Here is a 25,627-nt window from a genome sequence, read left to right as displayed (position 1 = left end):
AAAGGAAATGCCGTTCGGAAAAGGCCACAAAAGCATCAAAACTCGTTTGCTTTTAAGATAAAAAAGAAGTTTTCTCCAATAGAAGAAAAACTTCTGGAAGCACCAACGTCTCAGTATTTATGTCCATCTTGTGAAGGAATTATTCAATGGAAAAAGCAGTATAAGAAATACAAGCCCCTTTCTGTTCCAAGAAGATGGTATGTTCTTTATTTGTATATATACGCATGATGAACGATTTTTTTTAGCTCCTCTTGTTCAGAGAAGACTGTTGTATTTGCATATATGCTTCATTGCGAGAATTGTGCCAAAGCAAAGGATATTTGTGCAAAATGTTCAGCTAAAAATTTAACTCAGTTAAAGTATTATTTGTTTTATTATTTATTCTTTCAATTTATTGGTTTTCTTTTGTTATGCATCATCAAGAGCGTTAAGGCCAGCTCCTGCATCAAGAAAAGGAAAATCAAAACAAAAAGATGAAGAGGAATGTTGTCACGATGCCCACGAAATGAGCTATGAAGAAATTGTTGAGCATTTTCCCGAGTACGAAAAAGGCTTGCAATTTGTATAAATGATTTTAGACAGTTTTATCATTATTGGAAAATATAGAACTTCAAGAAACTGGAAGACTAGCAGAAAGAACTCTAAGGACTGTGCAACGAAGATTAGATAAAGGAGAAGGGTTTTTTTTAGTAATTTGTATTTTATTTTTGTTTTAATTTTTTTGATGATGAAAAATTAGGCATTCTCATGAAGAGGAAGAAGAAGAAACTCATAATTGCAAACATGAAGAAAAAGGAAAAGAGAAAAAATTGCACACAAAAAAAGCAGATTCTTGTGACGATATTACAGATAGTTCTGATTGCGATGTTGATGATTTAAGTATTTCAGATGATGAAGGTTCTTTGTAGATACTGATCAGTTATAGAATGTTGAAGAAGATAGATTGGAAAGATGTTTGCAATGAAAAAAAATTAAATATTAAAAAGTTCAAGTTTATTTTTTTAATTGGAATAAATTGACACTTCACTCATTTCACTGCTTTTTAATTCGAAGTGAGTTTTTATTGAATGATTTGTGAATTTTTTTGATTAAAGATATATTTATAATTCATAAGTCTCATTTCATAATTAATTCAAGCCAAGTTTGAAGACATGTTTATTTTCGCTTTAACCTTGTTTGAGTCATTTATTTTCAGTTTTGCTGTGACATATTCTTTTCGAATTAATTGAATTAAATGATGAGAAAATCAATTAATCCTTGTTATGGTCTTGTGATCATTAATCATAAAGATAATTTAATGCCAGGGTTTGCCTTTTGTTTTGTTTCTATTTAGAAGGTTCTATCTGTATCTACATGATTATTTGTTTGGTGAATGTGATAAAATTCTTTGATATGTTCTTCAAGATCCGGAAAAGCGACAAAAACTCTTTCATTTGGAGGAAGTGGAATGTTTAAGCAATATGGGAAAGATGATGCTCCAGGAATTCCTGTGTTTGTTAATGTTATGAATTTTCTTTGTTTTGTTTTTAACTTTTTTCCTTTTCAAACTTTCAAGTGGTCCGAATGGTGTACTTGGTCTTAGCATCGGATTTGTTGCAGTTGTTCTTGTGCTTCACATTATTGGTAAATTTTTCTAATGATAAAAATGTGTAATACAGTCTTTGGACTTGGAGTGGATTGTGTAATTTCTTTGACTCTCAAATTTGTCAACAAAATGTTTTGAGTTAACTCTAAGTTTGTTAATTCTTATCATATCAGTCAAAGACCAAGATGTAACGGATTAACAAAAATGGAAATTTCCGAATTATTATTTTACAATAAATATATTTTTGTTGATATCGAAATATTTTTCATAAATATTTGAGATTATTGAAGAGAAATAGCTTTTTTAATAAGCATTTTTGTTCAGTCAAAAATACTTTTTAAAAATTAGAAAATAAATGCGTTTTGAGGAAAAGGTGACCGCTTTGCGAAATGAATGGAGTTATCTTTTTCATCAGACTATTTGAAGGAATCGGTGTTGAATAGAAAAAATTATCAAATTAAAAAAAAAATTTGTTTTTTAACAAAATCAAATGCGTAGAGTAATAATCTAATTAAATTCTTGGCATGATCCGAAGATATCGTCATCTTCAAAACACACTAATTCATAATTATTTTATCTTGTTAACATATTCCAAGAACGAATATCTTTGTTTTGTGTTTCGGAAATGTGTTTTTTTCTGGTTAAAATAATTCACTCAATTTATAGCGATTTTTTTGTTTCATGGGTTTTGATCAAAATTTATTTTTTTATTTTTGAGATTAAGTTTTTCAAAAAGAAGGAATATCTTAATTAATTCATTTGCATCTTGAATTTTATAATTTGTTGAATGATTTATCTGAAGTGTTAATTTATAAAAATCACAAATAAATGTGAAGTCTATAATTAAATTATTTATTTCTTTTTAAAGGAAAATTAAATTTAATCTTTCAAGAATTTTTAAAATTATTGTTGATTATTGTTTCACATCGTTTTTATTAAATATTACCTTTTTCATGTATAATTGATGAAATTATATCACTCTAAAAATTATTTTCTATTCATTTTTTGATCATAAAAATATCAAAAAAATTTATTATTCTAAAACCATTAACTTCCGACATGCGACAATAGTGTAACATTAATGTACAATGCATTGATGAGTTACAGACAAAATTTCATCAAGATCTGAGGATGACGATATCTTCGGATTATACCAAGAAAAATTGTTCCAGTTCAAAGAATAGTGAATGTTTTGTGTTTCAAAACTTTAAAGATGAGAAAATCTCGGCAAGATGTAACATATTGTGTCCCGATTTTTATTGTGAATTATTATCAATATTTCACCAAATTTAACACATTTGAATATCATCATTCATCGAATGATATTTTTTGAAAAAAAAATTATGATATTTATGAAAAATCCTATCAGAATATTATTTTTAAATCATTATCACTCAATAGGTTGGACAGATCTATTCAATATTTTTTATGGATAATGAAAAGAAAACTTCAAAGATGATGAAATAACTGCAGATTCTGTTTATAACAACAATTATTTTGAGGATTTTTTGATTAAAGTTAATATGAGAAGAAAATACGTTGGAGAATGAAGAAAATTTTGTATGTGGGTGATTATTTTTGAAATCATATTTTTTCATTCAAAAATTTCGGTGCAAAAATATTTCTTGAATACCAATAAATAAACTTTGAAAAGTGAAAAGGCTTATTGAATACATTTTAATCTTTGATTCGGAATAACCATTAGTTATTGGAAACAATCATTATGCTTCTTTTCTTTTGAAAAAATAATTGTCTTTCAAAAAACTGACTGTCTTTGAAAAATCAACACCCCGAAAAAATATATGATTTCAAAAACAATCACCCATGTTTCTATAAATATTTGAAAATTCTGGTTTTATTTTTGGTAACGACACTGAAACTCACAACTTATTTGTTAATCGTTGAAACTTTATGACACATTTATTAATCGAATTTTCAACAATGAAGTATATTAAAGAAATAATTCAAGATAATTTCCATGAAAAATCTCTGACCCAATAAGTTACACTTTACCAAAATCTCTCTCAAAACTTAATAATGCATAATTTCTTTCATATGAAAACGGAAATTACAATTTCCTTTATGTTTGAAGGGATGTGAAAAAGTTTTTCAAATGGAACAAAATATTTGTGTTTTTCAAAAAGATATCAATTTGTTCCAAGCTTTTTCTGAAATTGTATCAGAAAAAGTCTTTCATAATGATGCTGAAAATAACTGAAAAATAAATAAATAGAGAAATTTTTTGGAATGTGAAGTGTGGAACATAATTTATTAAACAATAAATTTCGTTTCATTTGGCTAATCCTTATTGAAATCATACATTTGTTTGAGTTTTTATAAAAAGTTATATCTCAATGGGATTGTGAAAAAATAATATTTCTTTAAAACATCATCATGTGCTGTATATATTCACAGCAAAAGCACATTTTTTCGTAATCCCTTTGAGATTGAATTTTGATAAAAACTTGAACGATTGAATGATTTCAAAAATATTCAGCCAAATATTCATTCTTAACTTTGATACGAAAAATTTTACTCGAAAAAGGGCATACTGCAACTAAAAGTTCATCAATTATTTTTCACGATTTTTTCATTCCAGGAAAAAATTGAAGTTATTTAAGTTAATAATAATCCCTTTGTTATGAAAAATTAAAAAAAAAATACATATTAAATTTTAATAGAGTGTTGAAATTTTTGAAACAAAAAATGTTGATCCAATGATCATTTTGATCAGAAAATTACTATTTTAAAATTCTCTCGATATATGACTTTTCTGAATTTTTATAAGAGTATTTTTCAAAGACGTCTAACATGTGCATGCATTTATTACGAAATAGATTCAAAATATAAGGATTAAATATTGTGTGTACTTTTTCATTTCTCAGTTTTGGTTATTTTTTTCTCTTTTAAAAAACTTCACTGTCAATTTATCCATTTATTTCACCCAAATAAACTATCCTTAATTTCAAAAATGACTAAAAAGAACAGAAGAATAATAATAAATGATATTATAAGGTTTTATTGATGTCCTTCAAGTTTCATCATACACGAAAAAGAGTAAATAAAACAATATTTTATGAATGATGAATTTGTGAGAAATAAGATTCAGTTATCGATAGTTGATAATATAAATTGTTTCATTTCAAATAACGATAAAGAAAGTGTTAATAAGGGTGGACAATTTCAAAAACTGTGGGCAGTGGAATTATCTCAACAACCACTGATGGTCGTATTTGGACAATAAGACGAATTATTCCCCCATTGAATATGAACTGATGATATGAATGTCAATGAAACAACTTCTGAAAATGTGGAAAATGAAATTATTGACAGTTCAAAATATGAAAATAAAAACCGATGATTTATTAATTTGGATATAATTGTGTTTGTAAATGATATTAAAATTTTATTTAATCTTTTCAATCTCCAAATCACATTCAATTTAATATTCGAATTTGGTTTGAGTTTATTTGAAAAAATTTCAACTAAAAATCCATTGATTCCATGCAAAAAATATTTTCCCAAAATAAAGTGGATATTTTGAAGTTATTTAACAAATATTTCAAACAGAGGCTCGATTTCTCATCCATTTTTCGAATGTTGACTGAATATCAAATCATCATTTTTTTCTAACATTCATCCAAAAACCAATTCATCTCAAAACACTTTTTATGAAAAACATACTTTGTTTGAATAATTATGAAAGATAAGTTCAACAATTTTATTAAATACACCAAAAATAATTCATGTTCGGAAAAAAATTATTCAATTTCGGAAAAAAATAATTTGATTTCGAAAAGGAATAATTCTATTTCGAAAATTAATAATTCATTTTCGAAATTCATTTTAAACTGAAAATTATAATTTTTTTGGATGGATTTGGGAAAATGTCAAGTTAATTCAAAACCATTCATATATATAAACTCAAAAAAAACCTGTTTTTTTATTTCGAAACAATCAATAAATCAATTTATTGAAAAAAGTTTTTTATTCAAAAATCATCACTCTGATGATAAGTTAATAGCAAATAATTCATTATTTTGAATAATCTGAAGGAAATAGTATTTTTCAATCACATTTATTGAATTTCAAAATACAAGAATTTTTGACCAATGATTTATTTTTTGTTTCTTTGGTGAAATTTTAGAAAAAACTTCGATTTTTTAAAAATTAAAATGAATTCATTTTCTTTTCAAATAAACTTCAAATTATTATATTTTCAATCAAAATGAATGAAATTATTTTTAAGGAATTGCATTATATTTTTAATATTTAAGAACAAAGTGTGCTCACGAGATGAAAATAAAGAGTATTTTGACAGTAAAACGTAAGTTAATAATTTCATTAATCAAACAAATTTTCGTTTCGAAATTGAATTATTCCTTTTCGAAATCGAATTAAATAAATTACGATTATGAATTATTAATTCCGAATTTGAATTATTTTTCACCTAAATTGAAATATTAATTACGAAATTGAATAATTTTTTTCGAATATGAATTAATTTTTTTCGAATATGAATTAATATTTTTCGAAATAGAATTATTTTTGGTGTAATATGATGAATAAATAGTTATTGAATCATTAATATGATAAACTATTATTGAAAAAATAAATGCTCTCTCCAAAAAAGTTATGATTTAAAAAATAAACTCCAATTTTCTCCAATTATCTCATTCATTTCAGAATTCATTTGGGATGAAAAAGTAATTGTTTCTTGAAAGAAATATTGTTCTCATGTTTGTTTTTTTAAAAAATTGAAGAAGAAACTCAAAATTTTCATCAATTTCACGAGTATAATCAATACATGAAATCAAACTCCGTTTCTGACATTCAACCAAAATAAAACTGATTTTCTCAGAAGATTTATTCATCAAAGAAATTCTGATAAGATTTTTTGAGAAAATATCTTTTGAATAATAATATGTGCGATAGCAGTCTCAACTGTTTCGAAAGCTCCTCAGATATTTGAAGCACCACAAATGCATTTCGTTGTTCGTTTATTCATATTTCATTATAAATGTTATTTTTTCTCATACACTTGTTTTCTTTTTTTGTGGTATTCATTAATAACAAAGTTGAATTTTGTATTTCACAGAATATTTTTCAAATTTGTGGATTTCAAAAAAGAATAATTAGTGTATTTGAAAAGGAAAAAAAAAATGTTTCGGTGGATTATAGTTTTTTTGATTAAAAAATATATATTTTTTTAAATCACCGACTGTTGTTTGTCAGTCATTGGCTGTAATTCCAAACAGTATGTATTTATTTGAGATGCCAATATTTGTTTCAGATTTTCCCCATTTCCAAAAACATACATTTCAACCATTTCTCAAGTTAATAGAGGAGATTGTTGGGGCATTATCTGCAATATCGAAATTACATCTTTCATGAAAATAAATCATCAAGTTATTCATCAATATGAATTCTTCAGCCGAAAAATAATTGTTTCAAAAAAAAAAAAAATCTATTTAATTTCCGAATAAAAAATTGAGCGCACACGAGAGAAACGAATGCAAACAAGAAATAAATTGATATCCACATGTATAAAAGTTAGGAATTTAACAATATTATCAACGATTCATAAGATTTCCTCTTCGATTTTCACTTCACGTTGCATCTCTCCCCTTTCCACCAATTAAGCCTTCATTCATATTCATTCCAATCAAATTGCATCACAGTTTGAAAATGATTAGGATCGTAGTATCAGCTCAAATACTCATCACATTCCTCACCATAAATCTGGTTCGTGGAGAGAACATCGCAAACAGCATCATCAGAGACGCTCACCCACACAAGGTGGAATATGCATCTGGCGATCACATCTGTGGTGCTCAGACAAGCCTCGCTCTCATCAACACCTCCTTGTGTGTGACCCATCTCAACATCATCCCCCTCGCTGGTTGTCCACTCCTCGCTGCCCAACACCACTCCGCTGCCTCCATCTGCTCCTCCACTTGCACCATCCACCCACCTTCCCTCACCAACAACCACCACCACCAATGCCCCCTCTTCCTCTCTGCCCATGCCTCCCTCGCCCTCACCAACTTCTCCCTCACCACCCACCAACCTGCCATCTTCTCCTTCCCCCTCTTCTCCACCCCAAACAATCTCCTCTCAGATCCCCACTCCCCAATCCCTGCCTCCTTCTCCATCTCCCACTCCTCTTTCTCCTCCTTCGTCTCCCTCGTCCAGCCTTTCCTTTTTTCTCCTTCTTCCCTCTCTTCCCCATCCCCTTCTCCATCTCCTTCCCTTTCCCCTTCTCCTTCATCTTTCTCATCCTCATCCTCATCCTCTTCTTTTTCTTCTCCTTCCCCTTCCCTTTCCTCTTCTATTTCCTCTTTCTCTTCCCCTTCCCCTCTCCATATCCATCACCAATCCCATCCCCACCTCCAAATCTACCTCAATCTCCATCTCTCAAACACCCTCTTCTCCAACATCTCATCTCCTCAATCCCCTCCATCTCTTCAATCCCTTCCCTCACACTCACTCAATTCATTCATCTCAACCACCTCTTCCTCTTCTTCAACTTCCACCAACACCAACTCCAACACCAATTCAATTCCCTCATTCTCCCTTCACTCATCTCTTTCCATCCACTCAACCATCTTCAAACACACCCACAACCCCATTGATGGCTCCATTCTCCCAAACCTAAACAGCCCCTCCACTTCTCTCTCTGCCTTCAACACTTCTTTTCTTCACCAAACTCGATCTTCATCAAATGATCCCGTTAAATATATTGGATCTGAATCTCAAAGAAAGGAATTAAGTCGATTGCCCTTTACTGATTTGAATAGCTATATCTTTGAGTGGTGTGAATGGAATGATTCAAATGGAGGAAATGATTATGGTGGTGCTCTAAAAGTCAACTGCACAAATGCCAACCTCACCATCACTTCTTGTTCATTCAACAATTGTTCGATCACAGGTGATTATGCTGGTGGTGCATTATACAGTTTATATTTGTCAAATGTGAACATCACAAATTCCAATTTTTCAAACTGTTCTGCCACTCGCGGAGGTGCAATTTGCATTGATGGAAGACAATCATCTTCTGCTTATTCATTCTCAGATAACAGAGTTGAAGGTTGTAAAATAAATGGTACTGTTGGAACTGGCTGGTATTTCTTGCTCGACAGCATGCCATCAGATGCAAAATTCCTGTTCACCAAATGCAAGTGCATTTCAAATACTGGTGGTGATTCAGCCGGTTCTCTCACATTTCATTACCCTCCACAAAATAAACCAAATCAATTTTCAATCAATGATTGTCAGTTTATAAACAACAAATTGACAAGTTCATCAACTTCCTATGGTGGCGCTGCGTTGTGTTGCACAGCAACTTATTCCTGGATGAGCGGAAATAAATTCATCACATTCTGTTTCTTCGATGGCAATTCCGCAACAAATGGCAGAGGAAACGATGTGTTCTTCAGCGGAAGCAGCATCACCCAATCTCCATTTAATCAGTGCGGATCAACAACCCCAACAAAAAGAGTGTGGAATAAAAATAAAGCTGATAACGCTGAGAAAAAATGACCAATTCTAGCTTTTCCATAAAATGTCTTTTCATGTCCCTTCTCTTTTCCTGTTATTATCTCTTTCTCCATTTTCTCCTCTTCTCTCATTCCTTCTTTGAGTCATTTATTCAAAACTTTTGATTTCTTCTGCATTTAGTCATTTACCCCTATTTGCTATTTCTTCATTCAAATTTATCCACTATTTATCTATTTACTTTTCTTTGTGTAAGTTGCTATTTCTTCTCTCCTCTTCTTCCATGTATTCTTCTTTTCATTCAAAAATATTTTCAATCTTCTCGATTCCATTTCCTTTCAAAATCCTCCAGTAAAACATGCTCTTCCTTCTCTTTCTCTTTCTCCTCTTCTTTCGCCTTCTAATTCTTATTTCTGATTATTTCCTTCATCAATACATTTCCTTGTTTCCTTTTCATTTCTCTCTTAATCTCTGATGCAAACGCAGAACGTGAAGAAAATCAATCAGATGATGTGAATGAAGAAGAAGAAGAAGAAGTTGTGTGAAATGTTGTTGATGTGTTTGAAGAAGAAGAAGAAGAAGAAGATGGTAATGATGATGAATGGATTGAATGAGTGATTAATTGTTGAAGATTGTGAAAATGAGATCCAATAAATATCAAAGTTGAAATTCATTGAAATTCTCGTCTTCTATCCCTTTTTCTTCTGTAGAGGAGAAACATCTGAATTCTTTTCACTTTCAGCTCAATCTCTTTCTCTCTTTCCAACAAAAAATACAAAGCACGCGTCAATCTCTTTTTCATTCCATGCCTTCTTCTTTCGCTTCCCCTCTTTCACAAAAAATCTTCTTTCCTCAAAAATAATTCTTCACCGAAGCTGATGCCAGGCATCTTCATAATATCTTGAATTTCGTCTGTCCGTCTTTATTTTTCCTTCCTTGCTTTTCTTTTTCTTCTTCAAAGCCACCTAATCCCTCATCCTTTCAGCATTCTTTAAAAAAAATAATAATAAATTCAAAAAAATAACAATATCAAACCTTCAGAACCTATTTTTAAGCCAATGCCTATATTTTATTCCGTTGGCACCTGTTTTCTTTATCAATTTCATTATTCTTTTCGTTTTCGAATGTTTCATCATCTGATTCCCCAACCATCCTTTTCATCAGTCATTTCTCCATCAAATGCATCGATTTATTGCTCTGCTGAAAAATGTGAGATTTATGCATTCTGCTCAAATTCCATCCTCATCATTGAAAATAATCCTATTTCTCATCTGAAAATATCATCTCCAATTCCCTTCCCAATCCCTTCGCCCTGGGCACTTTCCATATGAATTTGCTGGCTCAACTCGAAAGTCACCCTGCACAACGAGATATCCCGCTTTCATTCATTTTCATTCTTTTCCACCTCCTGCCCTGAAAACAACACAAAAACATTCAACAGATAAATATTCATATATAGAAAAATAAATAAAGACCAAACTGAACTTCGACTGTTTTTTGCCAAGCACACTCATTTCCACAACAATCATCATTCAAAAAATAAATCAATCTCTTCATTTCAGTCTCAGAATGGTTGAACACAGCATGGAATGCGTCTCCACAAAATATATCGTATATCTCTCTGGAGAGTCTTCTCAGCCCGTACACAGCATGATGCCTGTCCAAAGGGGTTTTTCTGTTTTTGGCATGATCATCTCCTTTAATAATATTCTCAGCCACCCAAAGCAATATATCTCGTTTATTTCATCAACACCAGGCACATGAGGGATAAGGCGTATACAAGTGATGGAAGAGGATTATTTGTGAGAGAAGGTGGGGGTTGAGTATATTTTTGAGAATGTTAATGCTTCAAGAATGATTTTTGAATGAAAGAAATTCTGAGACAAAGGGGGTGGGGAAGGATAGGGAGAGATTTGTAGAGGAAAATGTAGAAAATATGTAGAGAAAAAGTTGGGGACGATAAAGAAGGTGTTTAATGTTGATGGGAGAAATGGATTATGAAAAAAAGGAAAAGAGGGCAAAAGCGGGAAAGAAGAGGGAAATTGAGAAATGTTCATATGAAAAGGGGGTATTTTTTTTGAGAGGAGAAGGTTATTTGGAAGAGAATGGGAAAGATGAAGAAAAGGATGGGATTGATATTTTCTGATGATTTTTTGGGGTTGAATGGAAAAGTGGAATGGAAAGGAATGGAAATTGAGAAAAATCAACATTTTCTATTTTTGAGGGGAAAGGAGAGGAAATCGCAAAAAGAAAGTCAATAAACTTTGAAGAAATACAGCAAGATTGATTTTCACAATCTATTCGTCACACATTTTGTGATTGAATTTTTCAAACAAATCTGAAATTTATACAGCAAGCGAGCCATTTTGGCCAATCAACGACTTCACGCAAAGTGCCCTCGTCATCTTCTTCAGAAATGTCGTTCAACTGTTTTCGCATTTCTCAACTGCATCTTTTTCTTCATCTTCACCTTCTTCTTCTTCTTCTGATAATCCTCCTTCGTTCAATCAACCATCTTCCTCATTTCTTGATTTACAAACACAAAATTCGCCTTCTCACAATTCACTTGCTTATTCAGCGACAAGCACGCCTGTTATGAACCGCATAGCCAAAAACACACAAAATCTTATTCAGTCACATATTGCTTCTTCTTCTTCTTCTTCTTTGACTTCAACCTCTTCCTCTTCTTCTTCAACTTCTTCAACTTCATTCTTCCTCATTCGTTCACACATTCGCACAGCATCTATCTTCATTTCAACAATTGTGACCCTCCTTTTCTTCTTCAACGCCTTCTTCGATGAACGAATTAAAAATATTCCTATTTCTATTTCATTCAACTCCCGTTAAATCCAGGGCCGAGCATCATCTTTCATTCTTACTCAGAAAGATAAAAGGCATATTTGTTGTTTTACGGAATATCTTTAAAAATTATTTTACAAATGAAATGGTTCAATGTCAAATTAAGAATAGCCGATCATCGGGCACACAATCCATGAAGGTTGCCTCTGCATTATTTATTTTGAGATTGAAAGAATTACAGGAAGAAGAAGGAACAAGATTGGAAAAGATTTCTTTGAACAAACAGTTGCAAGGATGGTTTTCGAGAGATTTCGCAAGGCCACATGCCTTCAAAAAGTCGCAGAAGATGAAACGATGAGGGAAACATATTTATTTGAAAAGGCAAATTTAATGGATAATTCTATGAAAGAAGAGAATAAATGCCCGACAAGCAATGTTGATTTCATCAAATGCACATATGAGATGTTTTCTTCAATTTTGTGTGCCATCTCCCCAACTTTCTTCGACTTTGCCTTCATTTGCACATATTTTCACCGGCAAGCCAGCTGATGAAATGATTTCTGCCTTATGATCTGCACCTTCTTCAGAAAACCCATCGCGTTGCGTGTGCTCTTGCAGGGCATCTTTGATAGCCAACAATGCATTGCTCTGATGCAAAGTATGTTTTCCACATATGCATTGTCAGCTGTATGCCCGTTGATAAAGATTTATTAATCGACATCCCAATCTCCAAATGCTTCTGTTCTGTCATGTCCAACAGCCGAGTTGTCTTTCTGAGCGATGCTTGTCATGAAGGCGAACAAGGGCTCTTTCACAGAAGCGACAAGGGATTCACACACAAAATACATATCTCTTCCGACGCTGGCCTTGTTGGCTGAAAACACGATATTGGTGATGGAAAAGGAGGATTCTGACACTTGTGAGCCTTCATTGAACTCGATCATGAGAGCACCGCCTCTTCCTCCAGAACTTGTATCCTCGCTCACACAGCAGCTGGAGAAGGTGGAATCACTCACAGAAAATGAGTTGGCAGAGGCAGATGAGGCGAATGAGATGCATCCGCCATTGGTGGCAGTCTGTTGGTTTTGCGGAGCTGAGTTGATGTTGGTGATGGTGCAGTTGGCGAGGGAGAGGGAGAGGGCAGGGGAGGTGGCAGAGGAGAGGACACAGCTGGTGGGGGCGGCAGTGGAGATGATGTGGGTGATGTTGGAGGAGTTGAGGGTGAGGGGATTTGTGAGGGAGGTGAGGTGGAAGATGCTCTGGCTGTTGAGGGGGAGACTGGTGATTGCTGTGTGGTTGAGGGCGAGGGAGCCAGCAGTGAGGAAGAAGAGGGGGGTTTTTATTGGTGTGGAGGTTGTTCCGGTGATGGTGGTTGTGTTGAGGTTGAGGGAAGGGGAGTTTTGGGAGAGGTGGAAGAGGATGGGGGTGATGGGATTTGTGGAGTTGTGCGCGATGGCGAGGGCAGAGACTGTGAGGGAGCCCTGGGTCTGTTGGAAGAGGGCAGACGAGGCAGATGGATCTGGTGAAGAAATTGTTGATATTGATGAAAATGATGAAAATGATGAATATGATGATGTTGGTTGTGATGAGTGTGAAAGTGAGTTTGATGGTTGGGGAATGCCACTGGAGGCGATGGTGGTGGCAGTTGTACCATTTCCAGTGATTTTAGTGTCAACCGCGCTGAAGGTTAGTGTTTGAATAGGAACAAATGTTGAGGTGAGAAGGGTGAGGGAGGCGTCTTGGAGGAGGGAAATGAAGCCAGTGAGGGCATACTCGATGGTGGCACATGGGGTCTGTTGGGGTCTGCCACAGACATCAGCATCAGTTCCATTGCTGGCAACGATTTTGTTCTGGGCAACGAGGGGGAGCCAGCCATTATACACAGGGTTATCATCTTGTCCATTATTCCACACTCTTTTTGTTGGAGTTGTTGAGCCACAATTCTCAAACGGAGATTGAGTGATTGCATTGCCATTGAAAAACACGTCGTTTCCTCTGCCATTTGTGGCAGTGTTGCCATTGAAAAAACAAAATGTGATGAATTTTATTTCATTCATCCAAGAATAAGTATTCCTAAAAAACATTGCAGCACCTCCATAATTGGCAGAGGCAGTCAATTTGTTGTTTATAAACTGGCAATCATTGATTGAAAACTGATTTGGTTTGTTGCTTGGAGGAGAATTGAATGTGAGAGAACCAGCAGCATCACCACCAGAATTTGCAATACATTTGCATTTGGAAAACAAGAATTGACCGTTTTCTGGGAAATAATACATATTAAAATACCAACCCGTTCCACACCAACCGGATATTGAACAACTTTCCACTCTGTTTTCTGAGAATGAATAAACAGAATTTGATTGAGGACCAGCTATGCATATTGCTCCTCCATGAGCTGCTGAACAATTTGTGAAATTGGATTTAGTGATATCAATATTCAGCAAATATGCACAGTATAATGCTCCGCCATGACCATCTCCTGTACAAGAACAATTGTGAAATGAACACGAAACGATTTTGAGATTTGCATTCACGCAATTTACATAAAGTGCACCACCATGATTTGATCCACCAGTTGAATCTTTCCATTCGCACCATTCAAAGAGATGGCTGTTCTCATCAAAAGCAGTCAGTCTTTTTAGTGTTTTTCTTTGAGATTCAGTTCCTACATGAACAACAGCAGCATTTGATGAAGATCGTGTTTGGTGGAGGAAAGATGTGTTGAAGGCAGAGAGAGAAGTGGCAGGGCTGTTGAGAGGGGGAATGATGGCTCCATCGATGGGGTTGTGAGTGCGGAGGAAGATGGTTGAGTGGATGGAGAGAGATGAATGAAGAGAATGAGAGGGGATTGTATTTGTGTTGATGTTTGTGGAAGAAGGCGAAGAAGTGGTTGAGGTTGTTGAGGAGGCAGAAACGGATGAGTTGAGTGAGTGAGAGGGAAGAGATTGTTGAAGTGGATGGGATTCGGATGAGGAGATGTTTGAAAAGAGAGTATAGGAAGAGTGAAAAGAGAAATTTTTAAAATTCTTTTGTGTATGTTTGTGTTAAAGAAAATGAAATTGCTCAAATTGTTTCACTTTTCCTTTAAATCATTCCATTTGATGAAAAGAAATTGCCTTGTGTTATCTGCAATGAAAATGAAAATTAAAAAATTATAGAAATGAATTTTTGAATCAATAATTAAAATTTCATTTTGTTTCATTTTCGCGTTTTCATCAAAAATCAATGATATCAAATTATCAGAAAATTTTTAGTTCTGAGAAAACTGAAAACACAAAATTCAACAAGAAATCGAAATGTTCCAATCACATATTCAGTATTCATTTTCTGGAAAGAACTCAGCGGAAAGAAGTGTTTACAAATCATTTCATTTTTTCATTTCATTCATTTGTGAAAGAATAACTTTATTTGAATTCAACTGATGAAAGAGAATTAAAGGATGACTTTATTATTTAATTCTGAAAAATCATTTTCTTATTAACATTTGGCGTGAATATTTCCACTGTTTATCATTTTTCTAAAACTCATGAGAATATCTGGAAAATGAAACAATTTGAATATTGATTGATGTTTGATTCTGTATTTGCATTGGCCAATCAAATAAGACGTTTTCATTTTGATTAAAAAAGCAATTATGTTCTTGTAAACAAAACGATATATTCAAATGAAATGAATGATTTTGTTTTTTTGGAATTGCATAAAAAGAAAAGAAATGGAAAAGCTTCACAAACATTTCTACAATGCGTTTGACTTTTATTATTTGAAACTCAAAGAAAAAAAAAAGGTTTTTATTGGAAATTTATTGAATAAAAAGAAAACAACTTTTGTCATTTTGAGTGTTATCTTTATTCGATCCAATATCACTAATCTTTTGTCTTTCAATATTCGAAAGAAAAATATTTATTAATTACAACTTTGTTTTCTTCAAAAAGGAAAAAATCAGCAATATAAAAGTGGAATACAGTCTAAGCCGGATATATTCTCATCTTATAAAATCGAAATCGGTTTTAGTCGAATTTTTCAATGCACCGACATTTTTTCTTTTTTTCATTCATTTTCCATCGCAAATAATCACAGGGCTGAATATATTCATATGTATTTTGTTTTTTAATGGGTTCATTTTTCAATGAAAAATCAGTTTTTTGATCAAAAATCACAATTTTTCTCTTTTCAAAATTATGTTAAAAAAAGTCTAAATAATGTGTATTAATGAAAAAATTGATTTCGCAAGTGAAAAATGCGTTTTAATGATAAATTTTCAATAATTTAAAATACGAACCAAATTTAATAAATAAATTAATTAATTTTTATATTTTTCTGTGTTAAGCAGCATCGTATATCATCACAATCGAATATAGTCGCATTAAGCTGTGCAAAAACTGATGTGATTAGATTCGATTCTGACTTCACCATTCTTTGAATATTTTTCTATCTTTATTCGAAATGTTCATCACTTCAAAAATTCACATTACCAGAAACAATGTCTGAAAAACAATTGAAGGATGACACTAAAAGATTGACAATTGATATGATTTCAAAGATAATCACACAGTATTGAGCTGTTGTAGTAAAGGACAGACAACTGTGATAATGGAGAATATTACTTTTCTCGTTCAGAATATGAAAAAAATCTTGGCCTTCACAACGAATCATTTGAAGAAGAACAGACAAAAATTTTTTGTCAAAAAAGGATTTCACAAGAACAATAATTGTGATAATGAATATTTGAACCTGTGATAACATTCGATTGAAAAAGAATTCAAAAAAGGCGATGATAAATATTAATTGGATATTCATGAAATGATAACTGGAATGTAAATAATTAATTCATATTTTTTTATTCAGTTGAAAAGAATGATTTTGTGGAAACATCTTTGAATAAACTCACCCTATCAATCAAAACATCACTGGATTGTTTCGACATAAAATTGAGAATCCATTGTTTTTGAGAATCCTTTGTTCTTGGTTTTTCTGAAAAATGATTCCAATAATACAGAATCGAAAAGTGAATAAACGAAGAAATTATCAAAATCAGTGAAGTTCTTCAATACCAAATTTTTCATTCAAATTTACATATTTTCCCAGTGAATAACTGTGATTTTTTTAGAAAAAACCTTTCGATTATCAAATTATTGTTGAACTTGACTATTGATTCGTTTTTAAATCAAAAATAAATAATTGTTTTTAAAAATCAATTTTTCATTATCTGGTTGCAAAACAATACCGATAATTGTGTTATCTGAAGAACAAAACAAAAGAAGAACATTCTTAACAAAATAGGTATTTTCGATTTACCAAAAGATCATTCAGAAAACAATACAAAAGGTATTTTGATGAGTGGGTGAAAAAGAAAATTATGATTTTCCAATTTGTTGCAGAAATCAAAAGGATATCAATTCTAAAAAGATTTGACAAAAAGAGAAACAAAAAGAAATTCATATTTGCCATCATAGAAATTTCATCGAAAATTGTTTGTGATAAAATAATTGAAAATCTCAACACTATATGCAAATAAATGCTGAAAATATTCATCTTGAGCACTTTTCATATTTTGAAGCAAATTCTCAATTTTATTTAATTGCATTATTCATTCTCTTTCTTTCCATTCACTCCTTTCTATTTCTTCACTTCCCTCAACAGCCCATCCACTTCTCTCTCTGCCTTCAATGCTTCTTTTCTTCACCAAACTCGATCTTTACCAAATGATCCTGTGAAGGAAATTGGAAATGAAACTTACAGAAAGTCACCTGGAAGATTATCCTTTACAGAATTGAATAGCTATCTTTTTGAGTGGTGTGAGTGGAATAATTCAATCAGCGGAGGAAATAATAATGGAGGAGCACTTTCAGTAACTTGTACAAATGCTAACCTCACAATCACGTCGTGTTCATTCTTCAATTGTTCAACAAATGAATATGGCGGAGCGTTGCATTGTCATAGTTTGTTGAATATCAACATCGCAAAATCCAATTTCACAAGTTGCTCAGCTGCACATGCCGGAGCTGCTTATGTTGGCTGGTCCCAACCCAGTTCTGTTTGGACAATTCAACAAAACAGAGTCGAAAGATGCTCGATTACAGACTGGCGGAGCATAGGCTGGGAAATCGTTCTCGATAACATGACATCAGACAGTCAATTCCTATTCAAAAATTGTGTTTGCATTGCAAATACTGGCGGTGATGCGACTGGTGCAATCTCATTCAATTGGCTTCCACCTGAAAAGCCAAAACAGTGCTTGCTCCAAGAGTGCCAGTTCTTAAATAATAAACTGAATGCTTCATCCATTTATGGTGGCGCTGGCATTCATTGCACCAGGACATATGTTTGGATGAATGAAATTAGATTCATCACATTCTGCTTCTTCGATGGAAACACAGCTGCAAATGGAAGAGGGAATGATGTGTTCTTCAATGGCAGCAGCATCACCCAATCACCATTCAATCAGTGTGGATCAACAACCCAAGCAAAAAGAGTCTGGAATTCAGGAACTGCTGATGATGTTGAGTTTAACAGATGGCTTCCTCTCATAACAACATTCAAAATCGTGTCAAATAATGGGACAAACACCGATCTCTGCGGAATCACACAACTCAGTCCATGCAAAACAATAGAACACGCTCTTGTTCGCATGACAGATCCCCAAGACGCCTCCCTCACCCTCCTCTCCTCAATATTTGTTCCAACTCAAACACTCACTTTCAGCGAGGTTGACACAAAAATCACTTGAAATTATATCCTATTTGTAATTTCATTAAAATTCCAACCAGTTTCCAATTTTCACCATTTTCCATATCTTTGAAAATTTCTTGAGATTTCATCTTCTTTTCATTTGAAGTCTATATCATCGCTTATTTTTTCAAAAAGCATAACATCAGCTCAAATAAAAACATTTCTTCTTCGTTTCTTCCTCTATTTTCTCCTTTTCATCAAATATGAATTGAGCTCAAGAAAAAAGATTCATCGCTTTCATCTCTTCAAATAGGATTTCTTCAGGCATATCAACATGCTCTTCTAAATTTTCCTTTTCTTTTCATTTTCAACAATTTGCTCCAGTTTCGTATCTGTGTAATCTGCAGAAGGCTATTTAGGAACACATCCATTTCATAAATGAATTGCTTCAATGCCCATTCCTTTTCACTTCAGATGCTTGATCTTCAAAATCAAAAAAGTCAGATTCAATCTCCGTTTTCTGTTGAATGCCTGATGATCAGCTTCTCTTGGTTAAACATTGAACAATTTCCTTTGTAAAATAACATTAGCTGTTATTCTGTGAAAGAATGAATAATCCTTTTGTCTTTCTGAGTAAGAATGAAAGATGAGGCTTGGCCCTGAATTTGACGGGAGTTGAATGAAATGAAAAAAACAGTATCATTTTTGTTGATCATCAAAGAAATCGAAGAAGAATGCAACGGAAATGAAATGAGCTGAATTTGAGCAGATAGTTTATTTTCTTCGTCGGAATCGTGATTGAAAAATGAAAAGAAAGCTCTTTTATCGATTGACTGCAGAGACGAAGGAAAGGAAATGAAACAATTTTCGGCTTAATTTGGTAGCTCTGCAGAATTGAATAGCATAAATGCATTTGAAGATCGATGCTCTGACCCAGAAGGGAGTGAGAAAAAATATTAATGAAGAAGACTAAAAATGTGAAGAAAAAGAAGAAGAAGAAAAGAAGAAGAAAAGAAGAAGAAGGAGGAGGAGGAGAAGACGACGAAGACGACGAAGACGAAGACGAGGATGATGAACGAATAGAACAAGTTGATTGATGGTCGAGATTTGCGGAAATGAACGATAACAAATTGAACAGAGAGTTTCGCTGAAATCGTTATTTCTTGTTTTTCAACTTTGTTTCCGTGCTCTTCTGACAAGAAGAATCCTCCAATCCCTCCTTCTCCATCTACTCAACCATCTTTGTCTTCACCCACAACCCTATCGATGGCGCCATCCTCCCCAACCTCAACAGCCCATCAACTTCCCTCTCTGCCTTCAATGCCTCTTTCCTCCACCAAACACGCTCTTCACCAAATGCTGCTGTTGTATATGTAGGAAATGAAACTCACAGAAAATCACCTGGAAGACTGACTTCATTTGATGAGAACAGCCATCGCTTTGAATGGTGCGAGTGGAATGATTCTAATAGCGGAAGTGCCTGGGGAGGTGCGCTGATAGTTAACTGCACAAACGCAAATCTCACAATAGAATCTTGTTCTTTTCGCAATTGTTCAACTACTGGGGAAGCAGGAGCATTATACTGTGGGCAACTATTGAAATTAAACATTGAAAAATCCAACTTCACCAGCTGTTCAGCTGCTCATGGTGGAGCAGTCACTTCTTGGGCTCCTCAATCAAATTCTGATTGGTCATTCTCGGAAAACAGAGTGGAAAATTGTTCAATAACTGATTGGTGTGGAACTGGCTGGTATTTTAATATGTATTATTTCCCAGAAAACGGTCAATTCTTGTTTTCCAAATGCAAGTGCATTTCAAACTCTGGTGGAGATGCAGCTGGTTCTCTCACATTTTATCATCCTCCAAGCAACAAACCAAGTCAGTATTCAATCAATGATTGCCACTTCATAAACAACAATCTGACTGCCTCTTCCACATATGGAGGTGCCGCAATGTGTTTTTATCCTCCTTTTTCCTGGATGAGTGGAGTAAAATTCATCACATTCTGTTTCTTCGATGGCAACGCAGCCACAAATGGCAGGGGAAACGATGTGTTCTTCAGTGGTAATGCCATCACCCAATCTCCGTTTGAGAATTGTGATTCAACAACCCCAACAAAAAGAGTGTGGAAAGCTGGTACTGCTGATAACGTTGAGAAAAATGACAGGTTTTGGCTTTTCTTTTCATATTCTTCCAATGGAATTCCTTTCTCACTATCTTCTCTTTTCCATCCATTTTTGCCTTTTCTATTTTCTTCTCTTAACATGTTTTTGATTTCTTCTACGTCTCATCATCTTGCTTGATGTTGTTCCACTTTTCAAATTTATCCTCTATTTATCCAAATACTTTTCTTTGTTTTGACAGTTCTTTCTTCTCCTTTCAAATTCAACTCCCAACTCAAATTTCAAATCAAAAATATCTTCTTCCTTTCATTCAAAAGCCCTCTTTCTCTTTCTCCTCTTCTTTCTCTTTCTTTTTCTCATTTTAATTTGAGAGTATTTCCTTCAGCTGCAAATTTTCTTCTTTTTCTTCATTTCATTCATGATCTCTGATGATGAAACAGATCATGAAGAAAATCAATCAGATGATGTGAATGATGATAATGAAGAAGAAGCTGTGTGAAATGTTGTTGATATATTTGAAGAAGAAGAAGAAGAAGAAGATGGTAATGATGATGAATGGATTGAATGAGACGATTAATTGTTGAAAATTGAGAAGATGGGAGTCAATAAATATCAACGTAGAAATTCATTGAAATTCTCTTCTTCTGTTTCTTTTTCTTCTGCAGAGGAGAAACATCTGAATCCTTTTCACTTTCAGCTCAATCTCTTTCTCTCTCTCCAACAATAAATACTAAGCACGCGTCAATCTCTTTTTCATTCCATTTCTTTCAATTTTTCGTTTCCCTTTTTTCACTCAAAACATCTTCCCTCAAAAATAATTCTTTGCCAAAGGTTAATGCCAGGCATCTTCGAAATATCTTGAATTTCATATGTCTGTCTGTATTTTTCCTTCCCTGCTTTTCTCTTTCTTCTTCAAAGCCACCTAATCCCTCATTCTTTCAGCATTCTTAAAAACAAAATAACAATCACTTCAAAAAATATATCAGCAAACCTTCAGAACCAATGCTCAAGTCAATAACTATATTTTATCCCGTTGGCACCTGTTTTCTTTATCAATTTCATTATTCCTTTCGTTTTCGAATGTTTCATCATCTGATTCGCAAACCATCCTTTCCATAAGTCATTTATCCATCAAATGCATCGATTTCTGGTCCTTCTGAAAAATGTGAGATTTATGCATTTTGCTCAAATTCCATTCTCATCATTGAAAATAATCCTATTTCTCATCTGAAAATATCATCTCCAATTCCCTTCCCAATCCCTTCACCCTGGGCACTTTCCATATGAATTCGCTCTCCCAACTCTGTGGTCACCCTGCACAACAAGATATCCCGCTTTCATTCATTTTCATTCATTTCCACCTCCTGCCCTGAAAGAAACACAAAAACAATCAACAGATAAATATTCATATATAGAAAATAAATAAAGACCAAACTGCGCTTCGACTGTTTTTTGCCAAACAGCCTCATTTCCACAGCCAACATCATTCAAAAAACCAATCTCTTTATTTCAGTCTCAGAATGGTCAAATTTCAGCACTGAATGCACCTCCACAAAATACATCGTGTATCCTACTGGAGGGTCTTTTCAGCCCGTACACATTGTGTTGCCTGTCAGGATGTGTTTTTTTTGTTTTTCTCATGATCCTCTCCTTTAATAATATTCTCAACCACCCAAAGAAGTATATCACGTTTATTTCATCAACACCAGGCACATGAGGGATAAGGCGTATACAAGTGATGGAAGAGGATTATTTGTGAGAGAAGGTGGGGGTTGAGTATATTTTTGAGAATGTTAATGCTTCAAGAATGATTTTTGAATGAAAGAAATTCTGAGACAAAGGGGGTGGGGAAGGATAGGGAGAGATTTGTAGAGGAAAATGTAGAAAATATGTAGAGAAAAAGTTGGGGACGATAAAGAAGGTGATTATTGTTGATTGGAGATATGGAATTTGAAAAAAAGGAAAAGAGGGCAAAAGCTTGAAAGAAGAAGAATATTCTGAAGTGTTCAAATGGAAAAGGGTGTTTTTTTAAAAGAAAAGATTTTATGGAAGAGAATGGGAAAGATAAAGAAAAGGAAGGGATGATATTTTCTGATGATTTTGGGGGTTGAATGGAAGAGGGGAATGGAAAGGAAAGGAAATTAAGAAATATTTTCATTTTTGGTTTCTCAGTGAAGCGCAGAACAATTTCAAAAAGGCAGAAACGAACTGAGGATGTCATCTTTCATCAATTAATTTTCTTCGGCCTTCAACAAATATTTCGATAACGATTGTTTGCTCTTTGTCAAATCAACTTATTGAATTCGATATTTGGCCCAATCAACGACTTCACCCAAATTAATCTCAACGTCTTCTTTAGGAATGTCAATTGACTGATTGCGCATTTCCCTATTACCACATATATTCACATTTTTTCGACTTGAACTTCATCTTCGTGGTCATCGTGGGATCATCATCTTCTTCTTCAGATAATCCTCCTTCATTCAATCAACCATCTTCCTCATTTCTTGATTTACAAACACAAAATTCGCCTTCTCACAATTCACCTGTTTATTCAGCGACAAGCACGCCTGTTATGAATCGCATAGCCAAAAACACACAAAATCTTCTTCACTCAACCATTTCTTCCTCTTCTTCGTCTCTTTCGTCCCCTTCTTCAACTTCAACTTCATTCTTCCTCATTCGTTCACACATTCGCACAGCATCTATCTTCATTTCAACAATTGTGACCCTCCTTTTCTTCTTCAACGCCTTCTTCGATGAACGAATTAAAAATATTCCTATTTCTATTTCATTCAACTCCCGTTAAATCCAGGGCCGAGCATCATCTTTCATTCTTACTCAGAAAGATAAAAGGCATATTTGTTGTTTTACGGAATATCTTTAAAAATTATTTTACAAATGAAATGGTTCAATGTCAAATCAAGAATAGCCGATCATCGGGCACACAATCCATGAAGGTTGCCTCTGCATTATTTATTTTGAGATTGAAAGAATTACAGGAAGAAGAAGGAACAAGATTGGAAAAGATTTCTTTGAACAAACAGTTGCAAGGATGGTTTTCGAGAGATTTCGCAAGGCCACATGCCTTCAAAAAGTCTCAGAAGATGAAACGATGAGGGAAACTTATTTATTTGAAAAGGCAAATTTAATGGATAATTCTATGAAAGAAGAGAATAAATGCCCGACAGGCAATGTTGATTTCATCAAATGCAAAAATGAGATGTTTTCTTCAATTTTGTGTGCCATCTCCCCAACTTTCTTCGATTTTACCGTCACTTGCACATAAATTCACCGACAAGTCAGCTGATGAAATGATTTCTGCCTTATGATCTGCACCTTCTTCAGAAGACCCATCGCATTGCGTGTGCTCTTGCAGGACATCTTTGATAGCCAGCAATACATTTCTTTGATGCCAAGTATTCTATCCACACATGCATTGTCAGCTGTATACCCGTTGAGAAATATGAATGAGTCGACATCCCAATCGCCAAGTGCTTCTGTTCTGTCATGTCCAACAGCCGAGTTGTCTTTCTGAGTGATGCTTCTCATGAAGGCGAACAAGGGCTCTTTCACAGAAGCGACAAATGATTTACACACAAAATACATATCTCTTCCGACACAGGCCTTGTTGGCTGAAAACACGATATTGGCGACGGAAAAGGAGGATTCTGACACTTGTGAATCATCCTTGTACTCGATCATGAGAGCACCGCCTCTTCCTCCAGAACTTGTATCCTCGCTCACAGAGCAGCTGGAGAAGGTGGAATCACTCACAGAAAATGAGTTGGCAGAGGCAGATGAGGCGAATGAGATGCATCCGCCATTGGTGGCAGTCTGTTGGTTTTGCGGAGCTGAGTTGATGTTGGTGATGGTGCAGTTGGCGAGGGAGAGGGAGAGGGCAGGGGAGGTGGCAGAGGAGAGGACACAGCTGGTGGGGGCGGCAGTGGAGATGATGTGGGTGATGTTGGAGGAGTTGAGGGTGAGGGGAGCGGTGAGGGAGGTGAGGTGGAAGATGCTTTGGCTGCTGAGGGTGAGACTGGTGATTGCTGTGTGGTTGAGGGCGAGGGAGCCAGCAGTGAGGAAGAAGAGGGGAGTTTTTATTGTTATGGAGGTTGTTCCTGTGATGGTGGTTGTGTTGAGGTTGAGGGAAGGGGAGTTACCGGAGAGGTGGAAGAGGATGGGGGTGATTTGATTTGAGGAGTTGTGGGCGATGGCGAGGGCAGAGACTGTGAGGAAGCCCTGGATCTGTTGGAAGAGGGCAGACGAGGCAGATGGATCTGGTGAAGAAGATGCAGATGAAAATGATGAAAATGATGACGTTGATTGTGATGACTGTGAATATGAGATTGGTGGTTGGGGAATGCCACTGGAGGCGATGGTGGTGGCAGTTGTGCCATTTCCAGTGATTATGGTATCAACCGCGCTGAAAGTGAGTGTTTGAGTTGGAACAAATGTTGAACTGAGGAGGGTGAGGGAGGCGTCTTGGAGGAGGGAAATGAAGCCAGTGAGGGCATACTCGATGGTGGCACATGGGGTCTGTTGGGGTCTGCCACAGATATCGACATCAGTTCCACCATTTGCAACGACTTTGTTCTGTGCGATTAGGGGGAGCCAGCCATTGTACACAGCATTGTCAGCTGTATTGTTATTCCAGACCCTTTTCGATAGGGTTGTTGAGCCACAATTCTCAAATGGGGATTGGGTGATGCTGCTGCCATTGAAGAACACATCATTTCCTCTGCCATTCGTCGCAGTGTTGCCATCGAAGAAACAGAATGTGATGAATTTTATTCCATTCATCCAAGAGTAAGTTCCATCAAAGTATATTCCGGCTCCGCCCCATGTGGAAGAAGAAGTTAATTTGTTATTGATGAACTGACACTCAACGATTGAAAACAGGTTGGGCTTGTTATTCGGAGGCCAATGAAACGTGAGAGAGCCAGTTGAATCG

At 34.6% G+C, this 25,627-nt stretch overlaps 6 protein-coding genes across 6 annotated transcripts; 5 read left to right on the top strand and 1 right to left on the bottom strand.

The window, feature by feature from the left end:
* Positions 1–282: 282 nt before the first annotated feature.
* On the top strand, positions 283–1,167 carry MONOS_15822 (uncharacterized protein; the record flags this gene model as incomplete). The annotated part of the gene is made up of 4 exons (XM_067868723.1): positions 283–359; positions 424–551; positions 607–679; positions 740–1,167. The coding sequence occupies 4 exons, from the start codon at positions 283–285 to the stop codon at positions 906–908; spliced, it is 447 nt and encodes a 148-aa protein (XP_067735511.1). The 3' UTR covers positions 909–1,167.
* A 67-nt stretch (positions 1,168–1,234) lies between these two features.
* On the top strand, positions 1,235–1,637 carry MONOS_16855 (Sec61 translocon, beta subunit; the record flags this gene model as incomplete). Its single annotated transcript, XM_067869721.1, has 3 exons — positions 1,235–1,305; positions 1,405–1,491; positions 1,556–1,637. 3 exons carry the CDS (start codon positions 1,235–1,237, stop codon positions 1,635–1,637), a joined length of 240 nt encoding a protein of 79 aa, XP_067735510.1.
* Positions 1,638–7,291: 5,654 nt separating this feature from the next.
* Positions 7,292–7,612, bottom strand: MONOS_15394 (uncharacterized protein; the record flags this gene model as incomplete). Its single annotated transcript, XM_067868266.1, has 1 exon — positions 7,292–7,612. One exon carries the CDS (start codon positions 7,610–7,612, stop codon positions 7,292–7,294), a length of 321 nt encoding a protein of 106 aa, XP_067735509.1.
* A 5,049-nt stretch (positions 7,613–12,661) lies between these two features.
* Positions 12,662–13,579, top strand: MONOS_16997 (uncharacterized protein; the record flags this gene model as incomplete). The annotated part of the gene is made up of 1 exon (XM_067869876.1): positions 12,662–13,579. The coding sequence occupies one exon, from the start codon at positions 12,662–12,664 to the stop codon at positions 13,577–13,579; it is 918 nt and encodes a 305-aa protein (XP_067735508.1).
* A 4,420-nt stretch (positions 13,580–17,999) lies between these two features.
* On the top strand, positions 18,000–18,608 carry MONOS_15395 (uncharacterized protein; the record flags this gene model as incomplete). Its single annotated transcript, XM_067868267.1, has 1 exon — positions 18,000–18,608. The coding sequence occupies one exon, from the start codon at positions 18,000–18,002 to the stop codon at positions 18,606–18,608; it is 609 nt and encodes a 202-aa protein (XP_067735507.1).
* A 5,606-nt stretch (positions 18,609–24,214) lies between these two features.
* MONOS_16996 (uncharacterized protein) lies at positions 24,215–24,868 on the top strand (the record flags this gene model as incomplete). The annotated part of the gene is made up of 1 exon (XM_067869875.1): positions 24,215–24,868. One exon carries the CDS (start codon positions 24,215–24,217, stop codon positions 24,866–24,868), a length of 654 nt encoding a protein of 217 aa, XP_067735506.1.
* Between the last annotated feature and the right edge of the window lie 759 nt (positions 24,869–25,627).

This window comes from Monocercomonoides exilis (assembly GCF_001643675.1).
Source record: "Monocercomonoides exilis strain PA203 chromosome Unknown scaffold3-2548433, whole genome shotgun sequence".
Lineage (NCBI taxonomy): Eukaryota > Preaxostyla > Oxymonadida > Polymastigidae > Monocercomonoides > Monocercomonoides exilis.
The sequence above is the reverse complement of the archived record's forward strand: the minus strand, read 5'-3'. Positions and strand labels throughout refer to the sequence as shown.